The 21,886-nt window shown below is 47.2% G+C and overlaps 1 protein-coding gene across 1 annotated transcript; it reads right to left on the reverse strand.

Moving 5' to 3' along the window:
• Nucleotides 1-420: 420 nt before the first annotated feature.
• On the reverse strand, nt 421-16,135 carry DHRS7C (dehydrogenase/reductase 7C). The gene is made up of 7 exons (XM_045824403.1): nt 15,986-16,135; nt 15,624-15,783; nt 7,256-7,368; nt 5,418-5,628; nt 2,844-2,936; nt 1,693-1,848; nt 421-678 (listed from the first exon to the last, which is right to left on the reverse strand). Exons 2-7 carry the CDS (start codon nt 15,775-15,777, stop codon nt 470-472), a joined length of 936 nt encoding a protein of 311 aa, XP_045680359.1. The 5' UTR covers nt 15,778-15,783; nt 15,986-16,135; the 3' UTR covers nt 421-469.
• Between the last annotated feature and the right edge of the window lie 5,751 nt (nt 16,136-21,886).

Here is a 21,886-nt window from a genome sequence, read left to right on the forward strand (position 1 = left end):
ACACATCACTGCAGAAAGTCCTACTTGGCAGGACTGCCCTTAAGGGATGCCAAGTCTTGCTTCTGTCTCTGGAAGCTGATGTGGGCAAGCCACCGTTAATAAGATGGAAGTGATTTTCCAAGTGAGTTCCTAAGTGAGCTGATGGTCATAATGTGTGTGTGTGTGTGTGTGTGTGTGTGTGTGCAGGGGGCGGGGGACATTAGATCCATTCTGGCTCTTGTTATTCTGTTCAGTTGTCACCCTACAGAGTCAAGAAGTTCTGGAAGTGTGTCCTGGGAATGTTGAGCCTAGACACCCAGAGGCCTCCGGACCATCCTTGCTCAGGGGGATTGTGAGCATCTCCCACCAGGGAGGACAGGTTAGCAGGTGGCCTGTGTGGGCCCCCTCGACCTGTGCTGAGAGGACAGAAGAACCAGCACAAGCCAGGAAAGCCTTTATTCCCGTCAGGGTGACCGACTGCCCTCTGTGGCTAACCCTCCTCCGGGACGTGGAGCTTCTCCTTCACCCCACAGGCCACCACAGCGAAGAAGAACTCAGGGAAGAAGGTGCGGACGTACACCGCGGCCTTGGGGATGGGGTTGGCCATGAACACCTCCTGCTTCTTCCGCCTCACAGTGCGCATCACCTCCTCGGCCACATCCACCGCGTGCACCCCATAGGCCAGCTTCCTGAAAAAGACTACAGAAGCCCGGAGGGGTCAAGGGTCAGGGCCTCAGCTTGGCAGAGCCCTCTGCAAGCCCAAGGACAGGGTCGTGTGTGCCCAGCCTGGAGTCATGGGCCGCAGGCCAGCTCTGCCCGCCACTGACTTTGGGGACCTGGGCTGACACTTTACTCTTCAACACCTCAGTTTCCTCATCTGTGAAGTGGGCGTGGCTTCCTGCCCTATTAACTTAACAGGGTGGTTAAGAACTGTGGAAGTGGTAAGAGCTTAGACAATAAAGAGGTGTCAGATGAATTTAGGGGATGTTGTTTATCGTTGTTGTGAAGCTGCGCTTGTCAAGAGCCTCCTGGAACCACGTGCCCACGTCATGGTTCATCTTGGTTTCCTAATGTAGTCACAGCCTTGAGCAGGGCGCAGCAGCTTTCTGTTGAGAGCATTCTAGAATAGTCATAATAATAAGGTGCATTTACAGAGCACCTACTATGTTATAAGCACTATTCTGAACCCCCTATAAGCCAGAACCTTCAGTTTTCCCAGTGACTCCACAAGGTAGATATTACCACTGTCCCTCAGTTTCTAAAAGGGAAACTGAGGCATGGAGACTAAGAAAATTGCTTGTGTGCATTCACTATGTGACAGAGGCACTCTTCAAACACAGGCAGTCTGTGCCCAGACTCAGAGCCTCTGCTCTGTGCTGCCTTCTGTGGAGAGAGGGAGCAGGCCGTTCTTCAAGACCAGATCCTGGCTATTCCACCTGGGAAAGCGAGGGCCAGAGGCAAGCAGTTCCCTGGCCGAGGTCACGGAGCCAGTGAGTGACTGAGCCCAACTGGGCCCTGGTCTGCTGGCTGCAGGTTAGGATTCTCTCTCGCTGGTGCCTTTGGACTGAAGTTTGGGGCCCCCTTCCCACCATTAGCTGGGTGCAGGGGCCCCACCACTCCCAGTCTCATGCTCCAGGAACACGCCCCAGGCCCAGTGAAACCCTCCGGGAGGCCGCCAGCCCCTGCTCGCCTGGCTACCCTGGAAAAGCTCACATTTCCAAATGGGGGCCTCCCAGTTTCCTGGGCTGGGATGGACACGGTACGGCCGGATGAAAGTCGGGCTCACAGTGCTGACGACAACGTCGTATTCCTCCACTTCAGCGCGGAGGCAGTCAAAGAAGCCTAGCACAGCATGCTTGGAGGCAGCGTCTGGAAGAAAACCAGCCGGACGTGGGTACGGGACCCCCACCCTGCTTCCCCAGAGGAGCATGGGAGCTGAGGCCCAGAGAATCTCTGAGCTCTGTCCCTCACATCCTGGAGGGGGAAAGAAAGCCCCCATGGAGCAATGGACAGAGGTGGAGCTGGGGCTAAGTGTAGTTAACTGCCTGAGCACTGTGTAGCCTTGGGCAAATCACTTCATTTTCCTGAGGCTCATTTGTCTTATCTTTAAACTGGGGATAATGTCACCCTTGCCAAATTGTTGTGAAGATCGAATGAGAACTGACATATAAAATGCCTGGCCTAAGCGGGAGTTCCCATTCCTTCACAGGAAGGGTTTGGACTAAGGTGGTCGCTTTGGAAAACCGGCTGGCAGTCCCTTAACCATCAAAATCTAGAGACTGTCTCCACACAAACACTTGCTACGGAATGTTCACAGCAGCGTTATGTACAATGGCCTGAAGTGCAAACAACCCAAATACCCATCAGCAGATGATGGATAAACAAAATTCGGTGTGTCTATACGACTGAATATTATCCCGCTGCAAAAACAGACGAAGCTCTGACACTCGTTACTGTGTGGAGGAACCTTGAGACATCGTGCTGAGTGGACGAGCTGGTCAGCAAGGACTCATATTGCACGATCCCAGTGATGGGAAATGTAAAGTGTGCAGCAGCAACAGAGCTGGGCCTGTGCACCCGTGTCGGGAGTGTGCTCTGCGTCACAGCATGTCCTGACTGCCCGTGAGATGTGAGCTTCAGGGGGGAGAGGGACCTTGTTTCTCAAGTCTCAGTGTCTCCCATAGTCACTCGCACGCCATAGGTGCTCAAAAATAAGAACTGAAGGGTTGAAAGAAAAACCCACAAACCATTTCCTTTCTGGGCCTTCCTCTCCCAGGTAACCATAGGCCTAGTCCTTGACACAACATCTCTTGTCTTGCAAGACACGCAACATAAGACAAAACATCTTTGTCTTGGCAACTTACAAGTGGTACGGAATGGGATTCCAAGCTTCCCTTGGATGTTGTTCACCAGCACGATTTGGCCTGTCCTCCGGGAGATCATGTTGGGAAGCAGGGCTGGAAAGTGCAGGACAAGGAGTCGGGGTGAAAAATCTGAGGCCAAGTCGGGCAGCAGCAGGCAGATCTCTCCCCCAGGTGCCCCTCTCCCTCCCCGGGACCAGGACCACTATGGACTGGGCCCTGGCCGTCATTCACTTGCTCTGCTAAGCCTGGGCTGGGCTCAGCTGGGAATTGCTGGGAGATTGTAAATGGCTGACTCCTGTGCATGGAGTGACACTGATCTCAATGGCGAGACAGGCAGTCCCTCTTCAGTTCCTCTGTGGGCCCCCCAGGAAGTCCCATGTTGGTTCTCAGGCGTCCTGGACACCGCCTTGCATGTGCTCATCTTCTAATAGAGAGGGGACGGACCTCAGCCCTGTGTCCTGGGAGAATTTAGTATGTACTTTGTTTTGATTTCCGGTTTTATTTATGGAGAGAGAAAAGGTTTTTTAATTTATGATGATATTATAAAGATTTTCTTTTAAAAATAACTTAAAAATGAGAAAATTCAGGGGAAGATAGGAAGTAATAACAATATAGGTGGGATAGAAATATAGCAAAAATCAAAAGACTCAACTTTCTGAATGGTCAGTTAAACCCACTGCCTGTGTGTTTGAGACAGGCAGAAGGAAACTCAGGACTAGTGAGTAGAGCCAGGTCTCAGCAAGTTAGAGGGGCGACCCGGAGGATAAACCCGTGCCGGCCCTTTCCACTCCACTCTGTGCTTTCCTCACTTTGGTGCCAGGGAACCCCGGACTCTCACAGGTTAACTGAAGGACACAGCTTGGCAAGTCCCCGGGGGCGGGGCTGAAGGAAACCATTATCTCTGGGGGACCATTGTAGAAGCTCTGGGAGGTCATCTTCCTGCCTGAGATTTTTTTTCCCTTATTTGTCATGGAGATCCTGGCTGTAGAGAAGAGGGATCTAAAATCACACTTTCTCACCTTCTACCAGGGAACCCCACTCCCTAAATGTAGAAATTTTCCATGCTTGTATTCTCCCTCAGGGTTCTGTTTGGTAAGCTTTTTTGTGCAAGAAGGGCTTCAACTCTTGGTTCTAGTCCATGTCCTCTCCAGCCCCAACCCCCTAGGCTTCAGACATGTACTTGAACTTGGCAGTGAAAAATCTCCAAACAGGAACCACCATTGTACACTTAAAAGGGATTCCTGCCTCCCCCGTTTCCTGCAAAGGGATTCTGGGTCTCTTGTACTTTGGGAATAAACTGTTTTCTGCTTCACTGAGGAAGACAGCTTTACCCTTGAACAACTGTCATGGTTAGAAGCAGGTCAACTGCAGGGCTGACATATCAAAATACATACAAAGCATGAAGACAATGGTCCAGAGGCGTGAAATAGGATTGGAAGGGAGCTGTGGACATAAATAAGAAGAAGGGGGAAAGTGAAGGGTTTGGGAAACAGGTCTCACTCAGAGAGAGGGAGGTTGGAATACACCAGTAAGATACTTCCAAAGTCCCTTTTCTTTCAATAACATTTATTATAGTCAGAATGTTGAAAGCTTCCATGTTGGGAACCGCCCTGACTGGTATCAGAAGCTGAAACCCCCGCCTAGGCTAAGGCTAAGGGAACGCCCTTGGAACCGTAAGCCAGCAAGGAGACAAAAGCTTATCTCCCCGGCAGGAATGCTGCTTCTGCTGCTTTATTCATGACTGAACCCCAAAAAGCTTGGTTGGTTAGCCAAAGACAGGTAAGATTCCCCATGGGGGGAACGACCTAAGACAGGCACGATCACTTTGGGAGGCCCCCCAAAAGAAGGACTTGGGGGGCTGCAGCAAAAGGGGGTGATGGGCCCTCGCTCCTCGGCTTTGACATAGCCTGAGTTCTCAGCGTCTGGGAAAAAACCTCCTTGTCTCCCAGTTGCCTTAGTTCCCTTGCTCCACCTAAGCTTGAAACAATGACAGGGTGGTGCAGCTCTGTGCTGAAAAAGGCAGATTCCCTGGGTGATCAGGCCTAAGAAAGAACATGTAAATTACTGTGAAACCTTCTTTGTTTAGAATGCTCTCAGTTGAATGAGAAGGGTCTTAGGAGGAAGTTAGTTTGTTCCTCAGTCTTACAGCTCTTTGACCCCGACTCAATAGACTGGCAGAGTTCTTTGTTTTCTATGATTCCTTACTTCCCCCTAATGAGTACTGTACTTTACCTGAATTATTATGCAGAATGAGCCCAATAAAAACAGGTATGGACTGTAAATCGGCGCTCTCCCCACTAGGGGGGGTGGCCATTTCGTCCCTACTTCCCCACAGAAACTAGTTTGTCTCTGTGCATGTGTTTTTTTCTCGTGTGTTTTTCGCCGAGCCATCTGCAGCGTTCCGTGGTCACTGCTGGCCGGGGACCCACGCAACACTTCCACCACATAAGTAAGGATTTTTCTGAGAGGGGCTGGAGACTCCATCTAGAACTGGATGATCATCTGTCCACATAAAAGAGCCCTCTCTAGCAGCCAGTGGCCCAGAAGTCCAGAGGAAGGTCAAACTCACGAGACCTTTGGTCAGGGTGATGGGCCCAAAGTAATTGGCATCCATGATCTTTTTGTCCAGCTCCAGGGAGATCTTATCGGCAGGCCCCTTCACCTTCACGCTGGCGTTGTTGATGAGGATGTCCACGCAGCCGTAGCAGTCCAGGACCTCTTTGGCCACGTCCTGCACGCAGCCAATGTCTGCAAGATCTAAGAGGACCAGCTTCGGGGTGAATGTCTGCAGAACCAACAACACAGTCAGGGCACATGTGGGCACAGCCCCCGCTTCAGGCTGTGTGTTCCTTCGGTCTCACAGCCACCTCTTTTGAAAGTCAGAAATTTGGAGCACGCAAAATGACTACCAAAAATGATGAGAAAAAACAGGAGTGACCAGGGGAAAATGATGCAGAATGCATTCTTGGGGACTAGAGCAGTGGCAACAAGAGCAACAGCCCCAACATGCAAACAGGCAGTCGCTAAGAATGAACCTCTGGCCACACGGCCACACTGACCAACTCTCAGTGGTGGCGCCCTGCCCAGGGGAGGCCGTGCACTGACTGCTGCACTGACGTCATTGGCAAAGACACTTCAGAGCTTTCGGGAAATGGCTTTCCAACTGGCTTATAAGCCACATCCAGCTTTAAAATTCCTTTTTAAATTTTCAATTATACTTGACACTCAATATTATATTAGTTTCAAGTGTACAGCATAGTGACTAGACATTTATATAACTTACAAAGTGACCCCCCCATAAGTCTAGTACCCACGTGACACCATGCATGGTTATTACATTATTGACTATAGTCCTACACTGTGCTTTGTAACCCGTGATTTTGTAACTACCCATTTGTACTGCAGCCACACCTAGCTTTGCAGCCACATCTTGTTTTTGATCAAAATCATGCCCTCGACACAAGCTGGGGCCACTGTCTGTGTGCTGGGCACTGTGGGCAGCCCTCGACACTTGCTCCTTTGAGACTCTGTGTGTAGAAGGTACGGAGGGGAATGTGGGTGACACCGCGTGGTAAGTGCTGTCTCAGTGTTTAACAATCACTGGTACTGAGGTATGCTTTGACAAGAGGGTGCCCTGGTCAAATTTGTTTGGGAAACAGAGACTATTAAATGTTCTTTTTGAAGGTCCACAATGCTCATTAGCACATCAAAGGCTCCGAAAAGTTCTGTGGTAAAATAATCAATCAGAAAAACTTGGCTTACTTAACTCAAGAGTTCCACCACAGTTGCCTTTAGAATCTCATTTACCCAATATTGTACCTAATAGCATCCCAAGAAACATACCTTGAAGGGTGATGTCTTATGGGCTCCATCTTTTCAAATACAATACTTAGATCTGAATTATTTCTGTCTATTTCCAAAACCCAAATTCAACATCAAGGGTAAAGATTTTTAAAAAAAATACCCTGAAGAGAGCTTTGAAGGCAATTTCCTAGGCAACTCTCCAGAAATGCTTTGAAAACTGTAGTGGCATTGAAATGTGTGCACCTCCCAGGTGACTTCTTAGAAGGGGATTTCATTCCACAGATTTCTTTGAAGAAAATATCACTTGAAGTATTATACCTGTGACATACACCATCTCCTGGACCCTCTTGGAATCTGACTTAAAGAGAATGGGGTGGGGGTGGAGGGGAGGCAGTGGCCAAGAACACATTTTTGGCATGGTAAGTGATCAAAATGAGGTGACCCCAGATGACTGGCAGACATGCCTGTGTCAAGATTAGGGAGACCATTGCCTTACATTCTCCAGAAGCAACTGCCAAATCTCACCCTTATGACCAAAGGGTGGCTCTTTGACACTCAACGAAGGCTAAGGGTACCCATGAGTTCCCCAAGCTGGCTGAATGCCTCACCTTGCTGGGGTCAGCCACACTGACCAAGGCATCGTACAGATTCTCTAGCCTCTCCCAGTTCTTGCCGCACAGCACCAGCCTTGCGCCACCTGTGTGGAACACCCGAGCGCACTCTGTGGGGGGGAAGGAAAGAGGGCAGGATGCATGGTGTGGATGAAGGTGAGCTTCTCTGTCTTACACATTCAAGAATTCAGAGAATCTAAAAGTCTTAGGGCCATGAGGTCTTTTAGAGGTCATTTCATTCAACCTCCTCCCTGGTTGGATTTTTTTCTCACTTTTTAAAAAAGATTTTATTTATTTATTTTTAGAGAGAAGGGAAAGGAGGGAGAAAGATGCAGGGAGTGGGGGAGAAACAGCGATGTGAGAGAGCAATATCAGCCGGTTGCCTTTTGTATGAACCCCAACCAGGGACTGAAACCACACCCCAGGCATGTGCCCTGACTGGGAACCAGTCCAGTGACCTTTTGCTTTGTGGGACAACACACAGCACACTGAGCCACACCAGTCGGGGCTTTCTCATTTCTGGCCTTAGTGTGGTTAGCTGCCTCCTATAAAGGGGAGCTCACAGTGGGGTGAAAGAAACAGCCCTTCCTTCACCAGATACTTCTGACTATTAGGTCATTCTTCCTTACACGGGACAGAAAGATGGCCCTTTCTACCTGGCTCTTTAGGACCATAGCCCTAAATGTACCTGAAACTACAGATACCAAACTACAGCCAATGTATTTTTCAGACCAAATGGCACCAGTTCTCTTTACATTGTCTCTGTAGAGAAATACTCCAGCCGGGGTTCTTTTTATCAAAAACTTGCCCACTGCCTAGTTAATTTTGCTCTGGACTAATTCCCAGCTCACCCAGAACAGGACTTTCTCAGCGGGACAATGGCTGGTGGACACACTACATTCTTGGGAAGCAATAACACTGATATTTAAGAACAATAAATGCTGACATATTTTGAGAGTTTACTTGTCCCAGGGACTATTAATAAAGATGTACAAATTATTAGCACATTTAATTCTCACAATTATCCTATGAGGTAGTATCTTTGGTTGGGGTCCATGGAAGCAGAACTGGAGACAGGGACACAGGCGGCTAGGGTTTACTGAGGAAGTACCCTTCAGAGAAAATCTGTCAGAGAGGTAGGCCATGGGGAAGAAGCCAGACAAGGATGTGGTTGCAGGTAAAGTCTGGCCTTGGTTGGGTCCAAGGAAAGCTCTGGAGTGTAGACCCAACTGTAGAGCTGCTCTTCCTGGAGGCAAGAGGGGCCAGCCTTTGACACTCCGGTGTCAACCAGTCTGACTCAGTGCTGCCTCCCTCTGGGTGTGGGCACACAGGGTTTTTAACCCCTGGGCAAGGCAATGTCCATGAGCAGATGGCAAGTCTTTGAGCCTTGACAGCCATAGCACATCGGGATGGACGACCTGGCCAGGTACAGGGATCTGGGAATGGCACCACCTAGTTTGGGCAGGCAGGTACCTGTTACTGTCCCAGTTTACACCAACCCGTGGCAGGCCTGGCCAGGCCCGAATGCTGAGGGATAGCTGGGCAGCGCCGGGAGGCTGGGTGTCCTGAGTGCAACGGCTCAGATGACCTATGGTTGTGTGACACTGTCCTGTGTGCTCAGCAGCCTGGTGTGGGGGGAGGGCAGGGGAGCCAGACAGCTGGCTGGAGTGGCATTGTGGGCAGGTTGGTCGTGGTGTTGGACAGAAAGCAACTGAGGTGCTGGACCATGTAATCTAAGCCAGATGGGAGCAGGAGTGAAGGCAGGATGGGCCAACCAAGAAGAAAAGTAGAGGTCTATGTAGTCCAGAGACAGGTGTGGTGGGTGTGGCTGAGGGGGAGGGGAGGAAAGCTGTGGTTCAAGCTGCTGACTGAAGAAAGCCTGAATCGAGAAATAACCATGTTGCTTTCCTATCCAACCTGGGCCCTGCAGAATGGCTCCCACAAAGAACGGTGGGGAGGAGGAGAAGGGCCATCCTGCCATCAAGGACGTCGTGACCAAAGAATATGCCAACATTTCCAAGCACACCCATGGAAGGGAAGGGTTTCAGGAAGCGTGCCCCAGGGGCACTCAAGGGATTTGGAAATTTGCCATAAAGGAGATGGGAACCCCAGGTGTGCACATTGACACCAGGCTTGACACAGCTGTCTGGGCCTGAGGAATAGGAATGTCCATACCATATCTGAGTGCGGTTGTCCAGAAAACCTAATGAGGATGAAGATTCCCCAAACAAGCTCTCTATGTTGGTTCCCTACGCACCTGTTACCACTTCCAAAAATCTACAAACAGTTAATTCAGATGAGAACTAAGTGCTCATTATTAAATAAAGTTATAAAACTACAAAAAGAAAAAATGACACCTGTTAACAATGTCACATCATATTTTTAAGACAATAGAGAATGGAAGATTTCTCTAAATGTAGGTATTTTATTGAGAGAGAGTTATGATGATTCTGGATGGCAAAATTCAATAAAGATGTCAATCCATCCACAGTGAATTTGATGCAGAAAATAAAGATTCAATAGATCTTGGAAGGTGACAGAAAGATATTAAACTTTACTTGGACTAATAAATACACAAGAAAAGCAAAGGACATTTTGACAAACAATAGTGGTGATGAACTAACTATCAGTTATTAGAAAGTTTTATAAAGTTACAGAAATTAAATTAAGGCAGTGGTTCAATTATAGATAGAAACATTGATTAAAAAAGTCAAGTATTAATAAGAATTTAGTAGATGGTATAGGTAGCATGTTGAAAAGAACATATTATTTAAGATGTGGTATTTGGACTACTGGTCAACTATTTGGAAGGGAAAAAAATGTAGAGGCAATATACTGAAATGTATTAAATAATTAAATGTAAAAACAGAACCATAAAAGAACTAGAAGGAAAGATGAATATGTAACCCTGCTTTGGAGAAAGATATTTTAAGCTTGGTAACTAAAGGAAGAAATCATAACAGAAATGACCTGTAGATTTTTATCCTTAAAAGGACATTCCTTATATCAGAAAACACAAATAAAAATTAGGAGCAAGATAAATTGAGGAAAATTTTTTATAATACAATGTCATAAGAGGGCTAATTCATTTGATCTACAGAGAACTTTTATAAGCCAATAAAAAGATAAAGACGTTAATAAAGAAGTTGGCTGGTGAGACTTGAGGTGCAAAGAGCTGATCTGCAGGAGAGTTCAATGCCAGCAATACAGAAATGCGGGTTAAAACGTCACTAAGTTTAACCTACCAGATAATCAAAGCAAAATTGGCAATAGTCACACAGTTAATGCTGGTGGTAGTGTAAATTGCTGAAATCTTTCAGGAGAAAAATTTGACAGAATTCTTAAAAGTAAGTATGGACTTTGACCCAACTATTTCATTTATGGGCATTTATTCTAAGAAGATAATTTAGAATTATTGCATGGACATAGTTATAATATTGTTTATCCCAGTACCATAATAATAGCAAAGAATTGGAGATGATCGCAAATATCCAATATTATAGGAGATTAGTTAAGTGAATTATGGTAGGTCTATATGTCAGATATTTTGAAGCCTTTACAACTGATATTGCAGAAATGGGTCTACTGAAATGAAGCTCACGATATAGTAACTTAACATTCAAAACAGTGTCTGATACAAGGCCATGACACTTGACTCGGTGGATGTGTGTGTAATTGGAGCCCTTTACTCAAAAATACAATAGGACACAAGTGGATCAAGAAAGGCTGGTGGTGGGGGGCACTTTGAAGAAAGAATTTTGGGTGGCAATGTGTGAGTATTTTCCCATTTTCTGCATCCTCAAGAGGAGGGCGCCTGTGGGATCCTTCGAACCACACGCCGTGAGCTCCTCAAGTCTGGGAGTCCTGGCTGTGGTCTGAGTCACACCTGAGAGCCCCAGCGGAGAGACCGTAGGCTGCCCTCCTCCAGCAGAGGGCAGGAGAGCTGTGGCGGCCTGCTGTGGGGTGGTTTGCAGTGTTGAAGACCCCACTGCACAAGCACAGTGCGCCAGGGCTTGAGTTGGTTGGGAGCTATTTTGAACTCTGCCCATGAGGACCTCTCAGAAGGGGCACTATGCTACAGAGGGTCCTGGTGGAGGAGACCCTCACACTCAGGACTGAGCAAGCGGAGCACTTCCCTTCACAGAAAGTGGGAATGGATAGTCCTAGGGAGAACCTCTGCTGGAGCCACAAAGATATAGCCAGAGAAAGAATCAGACTTGGTTTTCCTCCTTCCCTCCCCTTCACCTCAGAGGGGTCAGAAAGAGCAGCCATCTGGCTGGTAACCTGCCCCACGGGGGAGGAGCAGAGAGGGGAAAGCAAGTTCAGCTTCAGTGAGAACTGACACATTGACTACTCTACTGGACGGGGCACCCCAGTTTCTGAATTGATGCTGTGTTTTGCTACCATGGGTTTTGCATAACCTAATAGTGTCAGAAAAGTCATGGGACTACCGGATTTTTTTTTTTTTAATCAAGATGCAGAGGAGGCCATTTTCCCTCTGCAGGTCTCACCACTGCCATGGTTCTTGCTGGTTACACCTATAAGCATCAGAAGGGAGCTGAAAGAAGATAGGAGGAGTGTTCTCAAGTGGGTGGAGTTCTAGGTGTGTTTTACGTTCTTTTTACCTAAAACTTCTTTAATATATATGGCTTTTGTAATAACAGAATTCAGTTGGAGGGTGAGAGCCTTCATGGCTGGGAGTAACTCTGAGTGTCAGCCACGCTGGGGGTGGGGCAGCCACGATGGTTTTACACCCCAGAGGGGTGAGATCCAGTGACATGAAACAATTTACCCAGAGTCCCCAGCTGGTCAGGGGTGAAGCCAGGATGCTAACCCAAGCAGGAACCTTCCGGGTGCCTGATTTCTACGCCTGGCTGCCCTCTTGGCCCCTGCCCAGGCTAGGCCAAGCAGGCTGGGGTTCCATTGTCACCAGTTGATTCTCTCCCTCCCTGAAGGTTGGCACGTATTTACAAGCTGGGCACTGGGGTAGGTGAGAAGCCTGTGGCCAAGAGCCAGACCAGACCTCTGGCCTTGCACTCCTCAGGGGAGGCAGCCAGGAGTGTTCTTTACCATTGCCCCATTTTCCCTCTTCTCCACTAATATCGTGCCTTTCCCAGGTGGGCCCGGGAGATGGAGCCCAGCAGAGTGATCGCTGCTTTGGTCCAGCAGATCCCAAAGGCACACTCTCAAATACACAGTAAGTCGTTTCTGCTAATGCAAGGCATCAGGTAAACGCAGGTGTTCGTATTTTTATTCTTTATCAGGTCAGCTCAGTACAGCATTCGCCTTGCGTCAAGCTAGCGGGCACTAGGCTTTTCCTTTCTCACACAGCCAACATCAGTGGAGCCCTCACAATTAAGAGGCCCTTGCCTGTAAGATGCTTCCTGCTCTTGGAGGCATTAAAATGCAAACAGATGGCCTGTGACTATTGTGACGTGCTGTTGGTTGGAAGACAGCTCGATTTCAGAAATGTTGAAATATGCGTGACTGTGCACATTTGAGGGAATGAAACCCAGGCAGGGCTGTGCTCTCTGAAGTACAGTTGTTCAGAATTTGAGGGGGCACTGTTGCTGCAGAGACAGTGGGTACAAGGAGACTCCATTCTCAACTTGGCCGAATGGTGTCAGTTTGGGGAGAGGGTAAGAGGTCTTGATCCTTGACTGTTTGATTTCCCTAGTTCACAGCTGGGTGTGGGGCTTCTGGTTGCCCCCCACGGGTTTGGTCAGGTTCCGTGGGGCCAGGGGGTATACTGTGGGCTGTGCACAGCCTGTGTCATCTGCTCAGGGCCCCTCACTTTTTTCTTGCCTTGGACCTGAGAAATGGAGCAGTTTGAACCTAGAATCGCTATGGTCAGCAGCATGTTCTGGCTAGGCACTTATTTAAGGTCACATACACCCAGCTTCTCAAGTTATTTCTAAATACTTGGGCTTCATTTTTTTCTGCTTTGCATTCCTTTCCAGGCTGGGCCCATAACATACAGTGAAAAATGAGCAGTGACAGTAGTCATGACAGAAACCGTAGACCCTGAAAGTGCCACTCTGCCCTGGAGATGTATTTATTCCCTGGTACCTAATTTGTGCCATGTGTGACTGTGACTCAATGAGACTTAAAAAAAAATAGTAAGACTACTAAAACAAATCTACATCTCTCAGCAATAGACAGAGCAGTAGTTATATCTAATGAGACAGAAAATCAGGAAGGATAGAGAACTGCACAGCCTCCTCCACCAGGTCAGGAGCTCCCTGACCTGTGTAGAACCCTCCACCCTCCAAAGCAGGGCACACACTCATGTCCAGCACCTGTGGTCCATTCATCAAGATAGCTCATATCCTGAGCCACCAAATACACTCAACAAATTGAAAAATTGAAATCATACAGAGTGTGTTGTCTGATCACACTGGAATTCAGTTAGAAATCGATGAAATGAATATATTGCAATATGCTTATCCAAATGAGTGCCTTTTCTCATCAGATGGCCACTTCTAGAGGCTATTCATTAAACACACTTTTTAGGGGGGATTTACTATATGTCAAGCTTTGAGCTAGGTGGTGGGGACGCCATGGAGTAAACAGAACACAGTGTCTAGCATAGGGGAGCTGGTGTCCAGCAGAGCAGCTGAGGAACACAGGTGCAGCACAGTGTGAGGAGTGCACTGGGGGTGTGTGTTGCTATGAGGAGCCACAGGAGCCCAGTCCCGTGGGGACCACCCTGGAGGTCAGGGAAGCCTTCATGATAAAGGCACCTCCTGGTGCCACCTGGCCTTATGCTAAGTGGGCTTCTTCTACTTGAACAAGGGTTCCTCAAAGACTTTGGCTCTGAGTGTCTGAGTGGGTGTCTCTGCTCCAATTTCTCAGACAACCACTACTTCCTGCTGTCTGTGTCTGGTCTGGTTGACAAATGTGTATGCCCTTGTTTGTCCCAGTAGAAGATGGAGTTTGTATGTGCCCCCTCCCTTTTGAGTGCTGAGTGTAATGTTGCTGGATATCCTCTTTGGGAATTGCTTCTGGGCCCCACATGGGAGCACACAAAGAACCTAGTTTATCTGTCTTATGCTTTAAAAAAAGTTACATGGTGAACCCAAGCTGATCACCCACTGAAGTGGAGCCCATCGTGAAAGCCATGTGGACTGGCTCCCATTGGGATGACCGAGAGAATGAGGCTCTGAGAGAATTCCCAGACAGGAGGTTATGAATGTTCTCACGATGGCAGCCCCGGGGGAGCAGGCGCCCAGCTCCCCAGAGCAGCTCTTTGGAAGACGCAGTGCTCATCTCAATACTCAGGATGTAGTGGTCTCGATGGACACTTACGTGACCTAATGAATGTTTGGTGGGGTGTGTTCTGTTTCATTAAAAATAACAAAACAGCCCTGACTGGGTGGCTCAGTTGGTTGGAACATCATCCCATACACCAAAAGGTTGCGGGGTTCGAGTCCCTGTCAGGACACATGCTAGGTTGTGGGTTTGATTCCTGGTTGGGACACATATGGGAGGCAACCAATCAATGTTTCTCTCTCACATTGATGTTTCTCTCTCTGTCCCTCCATTCCTCTCTCTAAAATCAATAAACTTATGCTCAGATGAGGACTAAAAATCAATAATGACAAAACAACAACAAAAATTATACCCAAACTATGTAATGTATGAAACTGTACTACCATGGTTAGGAATGACAGTCAGAATCTTGCAAACCTGAGGACACTATGTCACCTGCAGAAGGGCCCTCCTAGGTCATCTAATTCAGGGGCTGCAGACAGAAATGGCTGTAAGGTAAGGAGGTGATATGACAGAGCGGGTCAGTGGGGAGGGCACACCCCTGGAGCACTCATGGGCATCATTTTACTGCTGCTCACACGTGAGAGGTACCCACCACAGCTGTAGCCACTGCTCTGAGAGTTCCATCTATTAACTCATTTTTCCCTCACACCAGTATTAGGAGGTAGAGATCACTAACACCTTTACTTCACAGGTGAGAAATCCAAGGCAGAGAAGTAAAACCACCAGCTAGTAAGTAGTAGAGCCAGGAATTGAACTTGGCTCTCAAGTCTGGGCTTATACCTGGTACTGCCCCAGCTAAGGAAGTCACATTTCAAAAATTCTTGAGATGCTTTGAAGGCAAAAGAAACCTGCAGACCACTTAGGCTGTGACTTTGCAACTCCAGGTATTTCAGTGCCCTCTTTTCTCAGGTGAGGAAGCTGCAGTCTCCAAAAGAGAAGATTTGCAAATGTGACTTCCTGGTTAATGACAGATACTAGGAGAGAACTCAGCCTTGACCCCCCGCTCACCTAGCAGGCTTTCCTGCACCCAACCCTGCCACTGCTTGCCCTCAGGACAGGGGAGGGTACCAGGGAGGTGAAACTAGCTTACCCTTGCCCAGTCCTGAGATGGCATCGGTGATCACCACCACTTTGTTCTGCACGGCTGACTTGGACCACAGCCTGGACACCTCTTGGTAGATGAAGAGCAGGCCACTGATTCCCAAGAGCAGCAAAGGCAGGATGAGCACAGCTGTGACTCCCATCTCGTTCTGGGGGAAATGGTGAAAAGGAATTGATGACTTTCGCAAAGAATCAGAAAATTCTTGGGCAGCCCGTCTGTAGGGTGCAGGCACTCATGTACCAAGCCCTGTGTCCTCTCCAGGGAGCTGGGTTCTCTGCATGCCCCAGGGCTGCTTCCGAGCTGAGCACCCTGCTAATCCCCAATTGTCTGATGAATAGAAAATTACTCACGATGTCTCCAAAAGCCAACTGGATCCAGGGGCCTGCCCTCTCGAAGGTTAATTATAAATTTAATTAAAATGGGTCTGCATTTTTGGAAGGAAATCCATGTGTTAAGGCCACTTGCTTAGGCCCTAATGGCTATTTATAGCTCTCAGTGCACTAAAGGGCTTTTCAGGGTAAATATAGTGCCTATTCTGATATTCAGAGACACATGCTGGCTGGGTCTGATTTCAGAGTTCCTGCCAAGACTTTTAAAGCTCTCTGGCTTGCCCAACTATTAGAGGTTTCCTTTGCAGTTTGAGGCTAGGCATTAGGGATCAGGACCTGGGATTTCAGCACAAACATCCTTGCCCTCACTTCCTATAACCCTCCTACAGGTAGTTGGACAGGCACGGCAGTGAGCCAGCTGGCCTTCCGTCTGGTTGGGGACGAGAAGCATAGAAAAACTGTTAACCAGGATGGAGCCTGTTGCAGAATAAACCACTTAGAGGAGTGACATGAACTATTAGAAAAAGCAGAGTTTGGGGAGTGTTTCTCATGAGTCACAGCAATCTGCTTTGCTGAGGCTTAGCTTCCTCATCTGCGAAATGGGCATGACAGTATTATCTTGCAGAACTGTTGGGAGGAAAAATAAGATACTGGCTATTTACCTGTCTCACAAGAAGATAACTATTGCTACCTTTTTAATGATTAAGAATATTAAGGGCTTATCCCAAACATTAAATATTTTAATTACACAAGGGAAGCCAGAAGGATTAGAACTGGGAAGACATAAACAGCCAATCTGTAATTCAAGCACTCACAGCATAAAAACCCAAAAGACCTGTCAGAATGCATCCTAATTTGCAGTTAAGACTGACCAGGAACATTTTTTAAAAAAACTTTTTATAGATCTGTAGTCTACTAGAAATGTACACATATCCTAACTGTGGTACTTCATAAACTGAACACACCAGTGAGATCAGCCCCAGGTCAAGAAACAGAGCATTGGGCCCTTGGCTTGTGTGGCTCAGTGCATTGAGTGAAGTCCTGTGAACCAAAATGTTGCTGATTTGATTCCTAGTCAGGACAGGGTTGTGGGCCAGGTCCCCAGCTGGGGATGTGTGAAAGGCAAATGATCAGTGTATCTCTTGCATATCTATGGTTCTCTCCTTCTGTTTCCTTTTCCTTCCCCCTTTCTCTAAAAGTAAATACATATAATCTAAAAAAAAAAAAGAAATAGTGCATTGCTCACATGCCTGCACCATGTCTCTTTCCAGCCAGCCCATAAGAGTAACTGCTTCCCCACTTTTAAAAGCAGGTATAGTTTTACCTGTGATTTAAAACACTTTTTAAAAAATTATTTATTTATTTATTTTTAGAGGGAGGGGGACGGAGGGAGAAAGAGAGGGTAAGAAACATCAATGTGTAGCTACCTCTCATGGGCCCCTACTGGGAACCTGGCCTGCAACCCAGGCATGTGCCCTGACTGGAAATTGAACCAGTGACCCTTTGGTTTGCAGGCCAGCACTTAATCCACCGAGCTACACCAGCCAGGGTCATTGCTTTTATTTAAATAGGTTCACAAGTTAATGCTGTCCTGCTGAATAGGATGTTTGAGAGAATCAGCCATATTGTTGTGTGACACTGGAGATCTTTATTTCATTATATGAATCCACTTCCCATTTTCAATTTATTCTTCTGAGAGTGGGCTCTCAGCCAGTATTTGCATGGGGCTGTTACAGATAGTGATGCTACAGACACACATGGCTTTTGGTAGCACGAACACTATTTTAATGCGAACACATTCAGCCTTTCGGACAACAGAATAAGAAACTTTGGCCCTGATGGCCTTCACATCTGGAGACATCGGCTGAGGAAAGTACAAGAAAGAGGTGAAGGCACCGTCTACCCCACTATCTTAGTGTTAAGGATTCCTCAACTTAAGTCCCTGCCATTTCACTCTGTACCCATGGACAGGGTTGGAAGAGTTTTAAATTCACTGAAATTATGAATTAGGAAACTTCAAAAGAGCATTTTTTTGAGGAACAGCTTATATTGGTAGGCTTAAAATATTAATATCATAATGTCTCCATACCAAGGTTGGTTCATGAATCATATTATGCAAACCTGGCCATGGCTGTAATGGAACAATTCACAGGCTCTTTATCTGAAGGTAAGCCCCACAAAGGGACATGGTCCTTTGGAAAAGAGGTGGTATCTGGGTCTGCGGCAGTGTTGATGGCAGCCTGTCTATTTAAGTTGATGCCACTGACAAGGGTCCCCCAAGCCCAGGTGTTCTAGCAGCCCAGCTTCCTCTTCCCACAGCCAGGTGGGCTTCTGGCACCGTTCTCAATGCCTCTGAAAGCAGTGACTTGTACAGCATTCCACCCAAAGACTAGTCAACACCCTCAGATTTCAGTGTGATGTTCCTAGAGGATGATTCAAGCTGTCTGTAAATATCGCTCAAGATTCTTTAACTTATTTTTCAACCATTATTGTTGCACAGCTATTATGAGCTGCATGGTGTTCTAAGTCATAGCAGTGAATGAAATAAGGGCAGGTTTTAACCTCTTGTGTTGGGAAATGGATAGTAAAGATACAGGTAAATAATTGTACAGCATGCCAGAAGGTGGTATGTCCTGCAAGAGAAGACAAGTATCAGGGAACCATGGTTTCCAGGCAGGAGACAAACTGCCCTGGATGACTCATGTGGAGAGACGTTAATGCAAGGCCCCCTTACAAGACTGTGGAAGGGTTAAAGAAACACGGGGGCTGAGAGGGCCCCCAGTAGGTCTCCCTGCTTCTGTCCTTGGGGACTTTTGCAATTGTAATTCAGGTTAGCAGTGATGATGGACTCAGACATATTTAAAAAGTACAGCAGAGAGGATTTGTTTATGGGTTGGGCATAAAAGAAAGAAAGGAATAAAATTTACTCCAGGATTTTGACTCAAGCAACTAATAGGATAGAAGGTTTGTTTGTTTGTTTTGTTTTGTTAATAAGAAAGGATGAAGGAGGCAAAGACTGGGGGTGGATGGGTACATTAGGAGTTTGGTTTTGTCTATGTTAATTTTGAAATCCCTGTCAAATCTAAGTGAAGGTATTGAGGAGAAAGTACACCAGCCTGGAGGTATGTCCAGGGGAGAGGTCCCAGCTCAGGAGACACATTTGGGAGTTATCACAGGTAGGTGGTACTGCTGGACATGCAATGGGATAAGGCCACAGGGGAATATTTGAGGACTGAGCTCTGGTGCGCTCTAACATTCAGAGGTTGGGGACCTGAAGGGGGATCAATAAAGGAAATGGAAAAGGTGTAGCCAGTGTGGTGGGAGAGATTCAACAGACCAATGTCCCAGGGGTCAAATGATAATGGTCTTTTCAGGAGAGAGATGACCTTTTGTGTTTGATGCTGCTGATTGGTCAAGTAAGATAATAAAGTCTGAGAAGTGACCTCAGCTTTAGCAATGTGGAGTCACTGGTGGTGTGGGCAGGACCGTCTGTGTGAGCAATACTGTGAGTGTTCAGTTCTCCTTCAGTCTTACTCTCAGTGGTCCTGAAATGTGACAACCCTGCAAGGTGGTTCATGATTCACCCAAACTCCCTACACCTTCATCTTTGAAAGCACAGTCTCCTGCACACCTTGATACAGTATTTGAATGATGGCCTCACCAAGTCTGAAAGATGCTCAGAGCTACTAGCCTATGAGGTCCTGAAGAGCTTGGTTGAATAACATTAGGCAGCTTCAACTTTACCCTAGAGCCCTAGCAACCAGGAAGAGGCAGCCCAGGGCAGTGGGTCCCCTGGCATGCAATCACGTTTGTACTCAAAGTTTTCAGGGGAAATTTGGGCGTGAAAAGTCAGACCCACTAAGGGTAGTGGGGACTTCCTGTTCTTTCAGCATAATTGCCAAAGATAAGAAATATTCCAACAAAAAGACATTCATTGGTCTACTAAGTAATTCTTGCTCTACAGCCCTACTTAGGAAAGGAGGCTGAAGACTTGCCTAATCCTGAAATAATGGTATTTGCTAGCCCAGGAATTGAGAACAGAGACTGAGCGGTACGAATGCATCCTCAGGGTTGAGGACCATCCTGGAACACCTGGGATATGAAAGCTGCAGTCTGAATCAGAGCAAGTCCCACCCTGCCTTACCTGGAGCCTCTCCAATCTCCTTGGCTCCAAGCAGAAACCATGCCTGGAACCAAGTCTAGCTTTAAGCTATGAGTAGCTTCTAATTGCCCCAATCCACCTCTGAATCAGAGGAAAGTGTTCCTCCACTGGCTTCCTCCCAGCATTTACAACCCCTTTACTTCACCCATAAGGCACCCCAGGGCCCTGCCCTTTGACAGGCTTGCTTAGGGAGAGAAGAGGGCAGAAGACAATTTGTCTCCACTCCACCCCCAGAGAGGCAGCATGATGGGTTTGGAATCGGACAGCCCCGAGTCCAAATCTCAGTTATGCTTTTGGTTTGCGTGCAGCCTTAGCACACAGTTAGACCTACTGAATGTCACAGCCATCATCCAGAAATGGGAATGCTAATACTCTTACCTTCCTCACTGCACCATATGGAGAATTGGAATGAAAGAGGTGACGGGCTCGTATACCACACCAAGGATGGTGTGGCTTATCCCTGGGGTGATGGGTTCTGTTTCTCCCTTCTCCCTGGCATTTAGTCTGTGTTGGTCCTTCTCGTTGCCTTTCCTCAGTGCATGTCAGGGCTCATTCCTGAGTTCCCTGGACTGGGTTATGAGACAAAGAATGCCCGGCTCAGTCAGGGAGTGTGTGTGCACACACTTTATAAAGAGTAAAGTGTTGGGTCACTGTCACTTCCAGGCTGTTCTCAGGGCTGAAATGCAGGCCCTGCGAGCGTGGTCCATCTTTCCAGCCAGGACCAGCACTTGTTTTGCTGCTCAAAGCTGCTTCCTCTCCTTTGGGAGGCTGGGTGCTCCTGATCCACAGAGACACTCAGGCATAGGGCTGGGCCACTGTAGAGTGGGGAGCAAGCTGGGGCAGGATGGTGGGTTGCCAGACTAGCCTAACATCTAAAAAATGTCTGGAATATTCAACCCGAAAAAGGAAAGAAATTCTGACATATGCTACAACACGGATGCCCCTTGAGGACATCATGACGAGTAAAATAAGCCAGTCACAGAAGACCAGGTACTGTATGATTCCACTCATATGAGGCACCTAGAGCAGTCACAGTCACAGGCAGGAGCCGGTGGGTGGCCAGTGGGGAGTTAGTGTTTCATGGATGTGGAATTTCAGTTTTGCAAGATGAATGCGGATGGACGGCAGTGCTGGTTACACAACAGTGTGAATGTACTTAATGCCCGCTATACATGTAAAAATAGTTAAGATGGTAAATGTCATGTTATGTGTATTTCACCACAATAAAAAATGAAAAAAAAGTCTTTACCTCCTTTGGACAGACATCCCAATTAAGATGATGCTGTTTATATAAAATATAGAGATATCCAAGACACTTTCATTTGTAGTTATGACTATGTCTATGTGTAGTAAATATGCACAACTGTGCAAAGGAACGACTCCTGGGAGGTGGTCACTTCTTGGGAGAGAGCACAGAGGAAGAGCTGGGAGAGCCATGCGAGCCATTAGTTGTATCTCTTACATTATTCTTTTCTTTTTTAAAAAAGATCTGTGGCAACTGTGACAAAGCCTTTACTTCTGTTAAATCTGACTGGTGGGTACATGCATGTCTGTTACATTATTTTATATATATTGAAATATCTCCTAAATAAAAAGAGAACGTAAAGTAAACAGAGAGAGAAAGAGAAGCAGCTACATGTGGTCTGGCATCCTTATGACCTCATCTGATCTCACTAATTCTATTTTCAAATTGCTGTCTCCTTTTCTTCCATGTTATCATGGGGTGAAAGATGTCTCTCTCCTGCTCCCTGTGACCACTT

This window comes from Phyllostomus hastatus, unplaced genomic scaffold (genome assembly GCF_019186645.2).
Source record: "Phyllostomus hastatus isolate PE091 unplaced genomic scaffold, TTU_PhHast_1.1 phas_scaffold_55, whole genome shotgun sequence".
Lineage (NCBI taxonomy): Eukaryota > Metazoa > Chordata > Mammalia > Chiroptera > Phyllostomidae > Phyllostomus > Phyllostomus hastatus.

Coding starts and splice junctions, on each gene's coding strand:
- DHRS7C (XM_045824403.1), bottom strand. CDS start 15,777: ATGGGAGTCACAGCTGTGCTCATCCTGCCTTTGCTGCTCTTGGGAATC. Junction 2,937..5,417: donor GCCCATCACCCTGACCAAAG/GTCTCGTGAGTT, acceptor TGCACTTTCCAG/CCCTGCTTCCCAACATGATC. Junction 1,849..2,843: donor AATCCCATTCCGTACCACTT/GTAAGTTGCCAA, acceptor GTTTTCTTCCAG/ACGCTGCCTCCAAGCATGCT.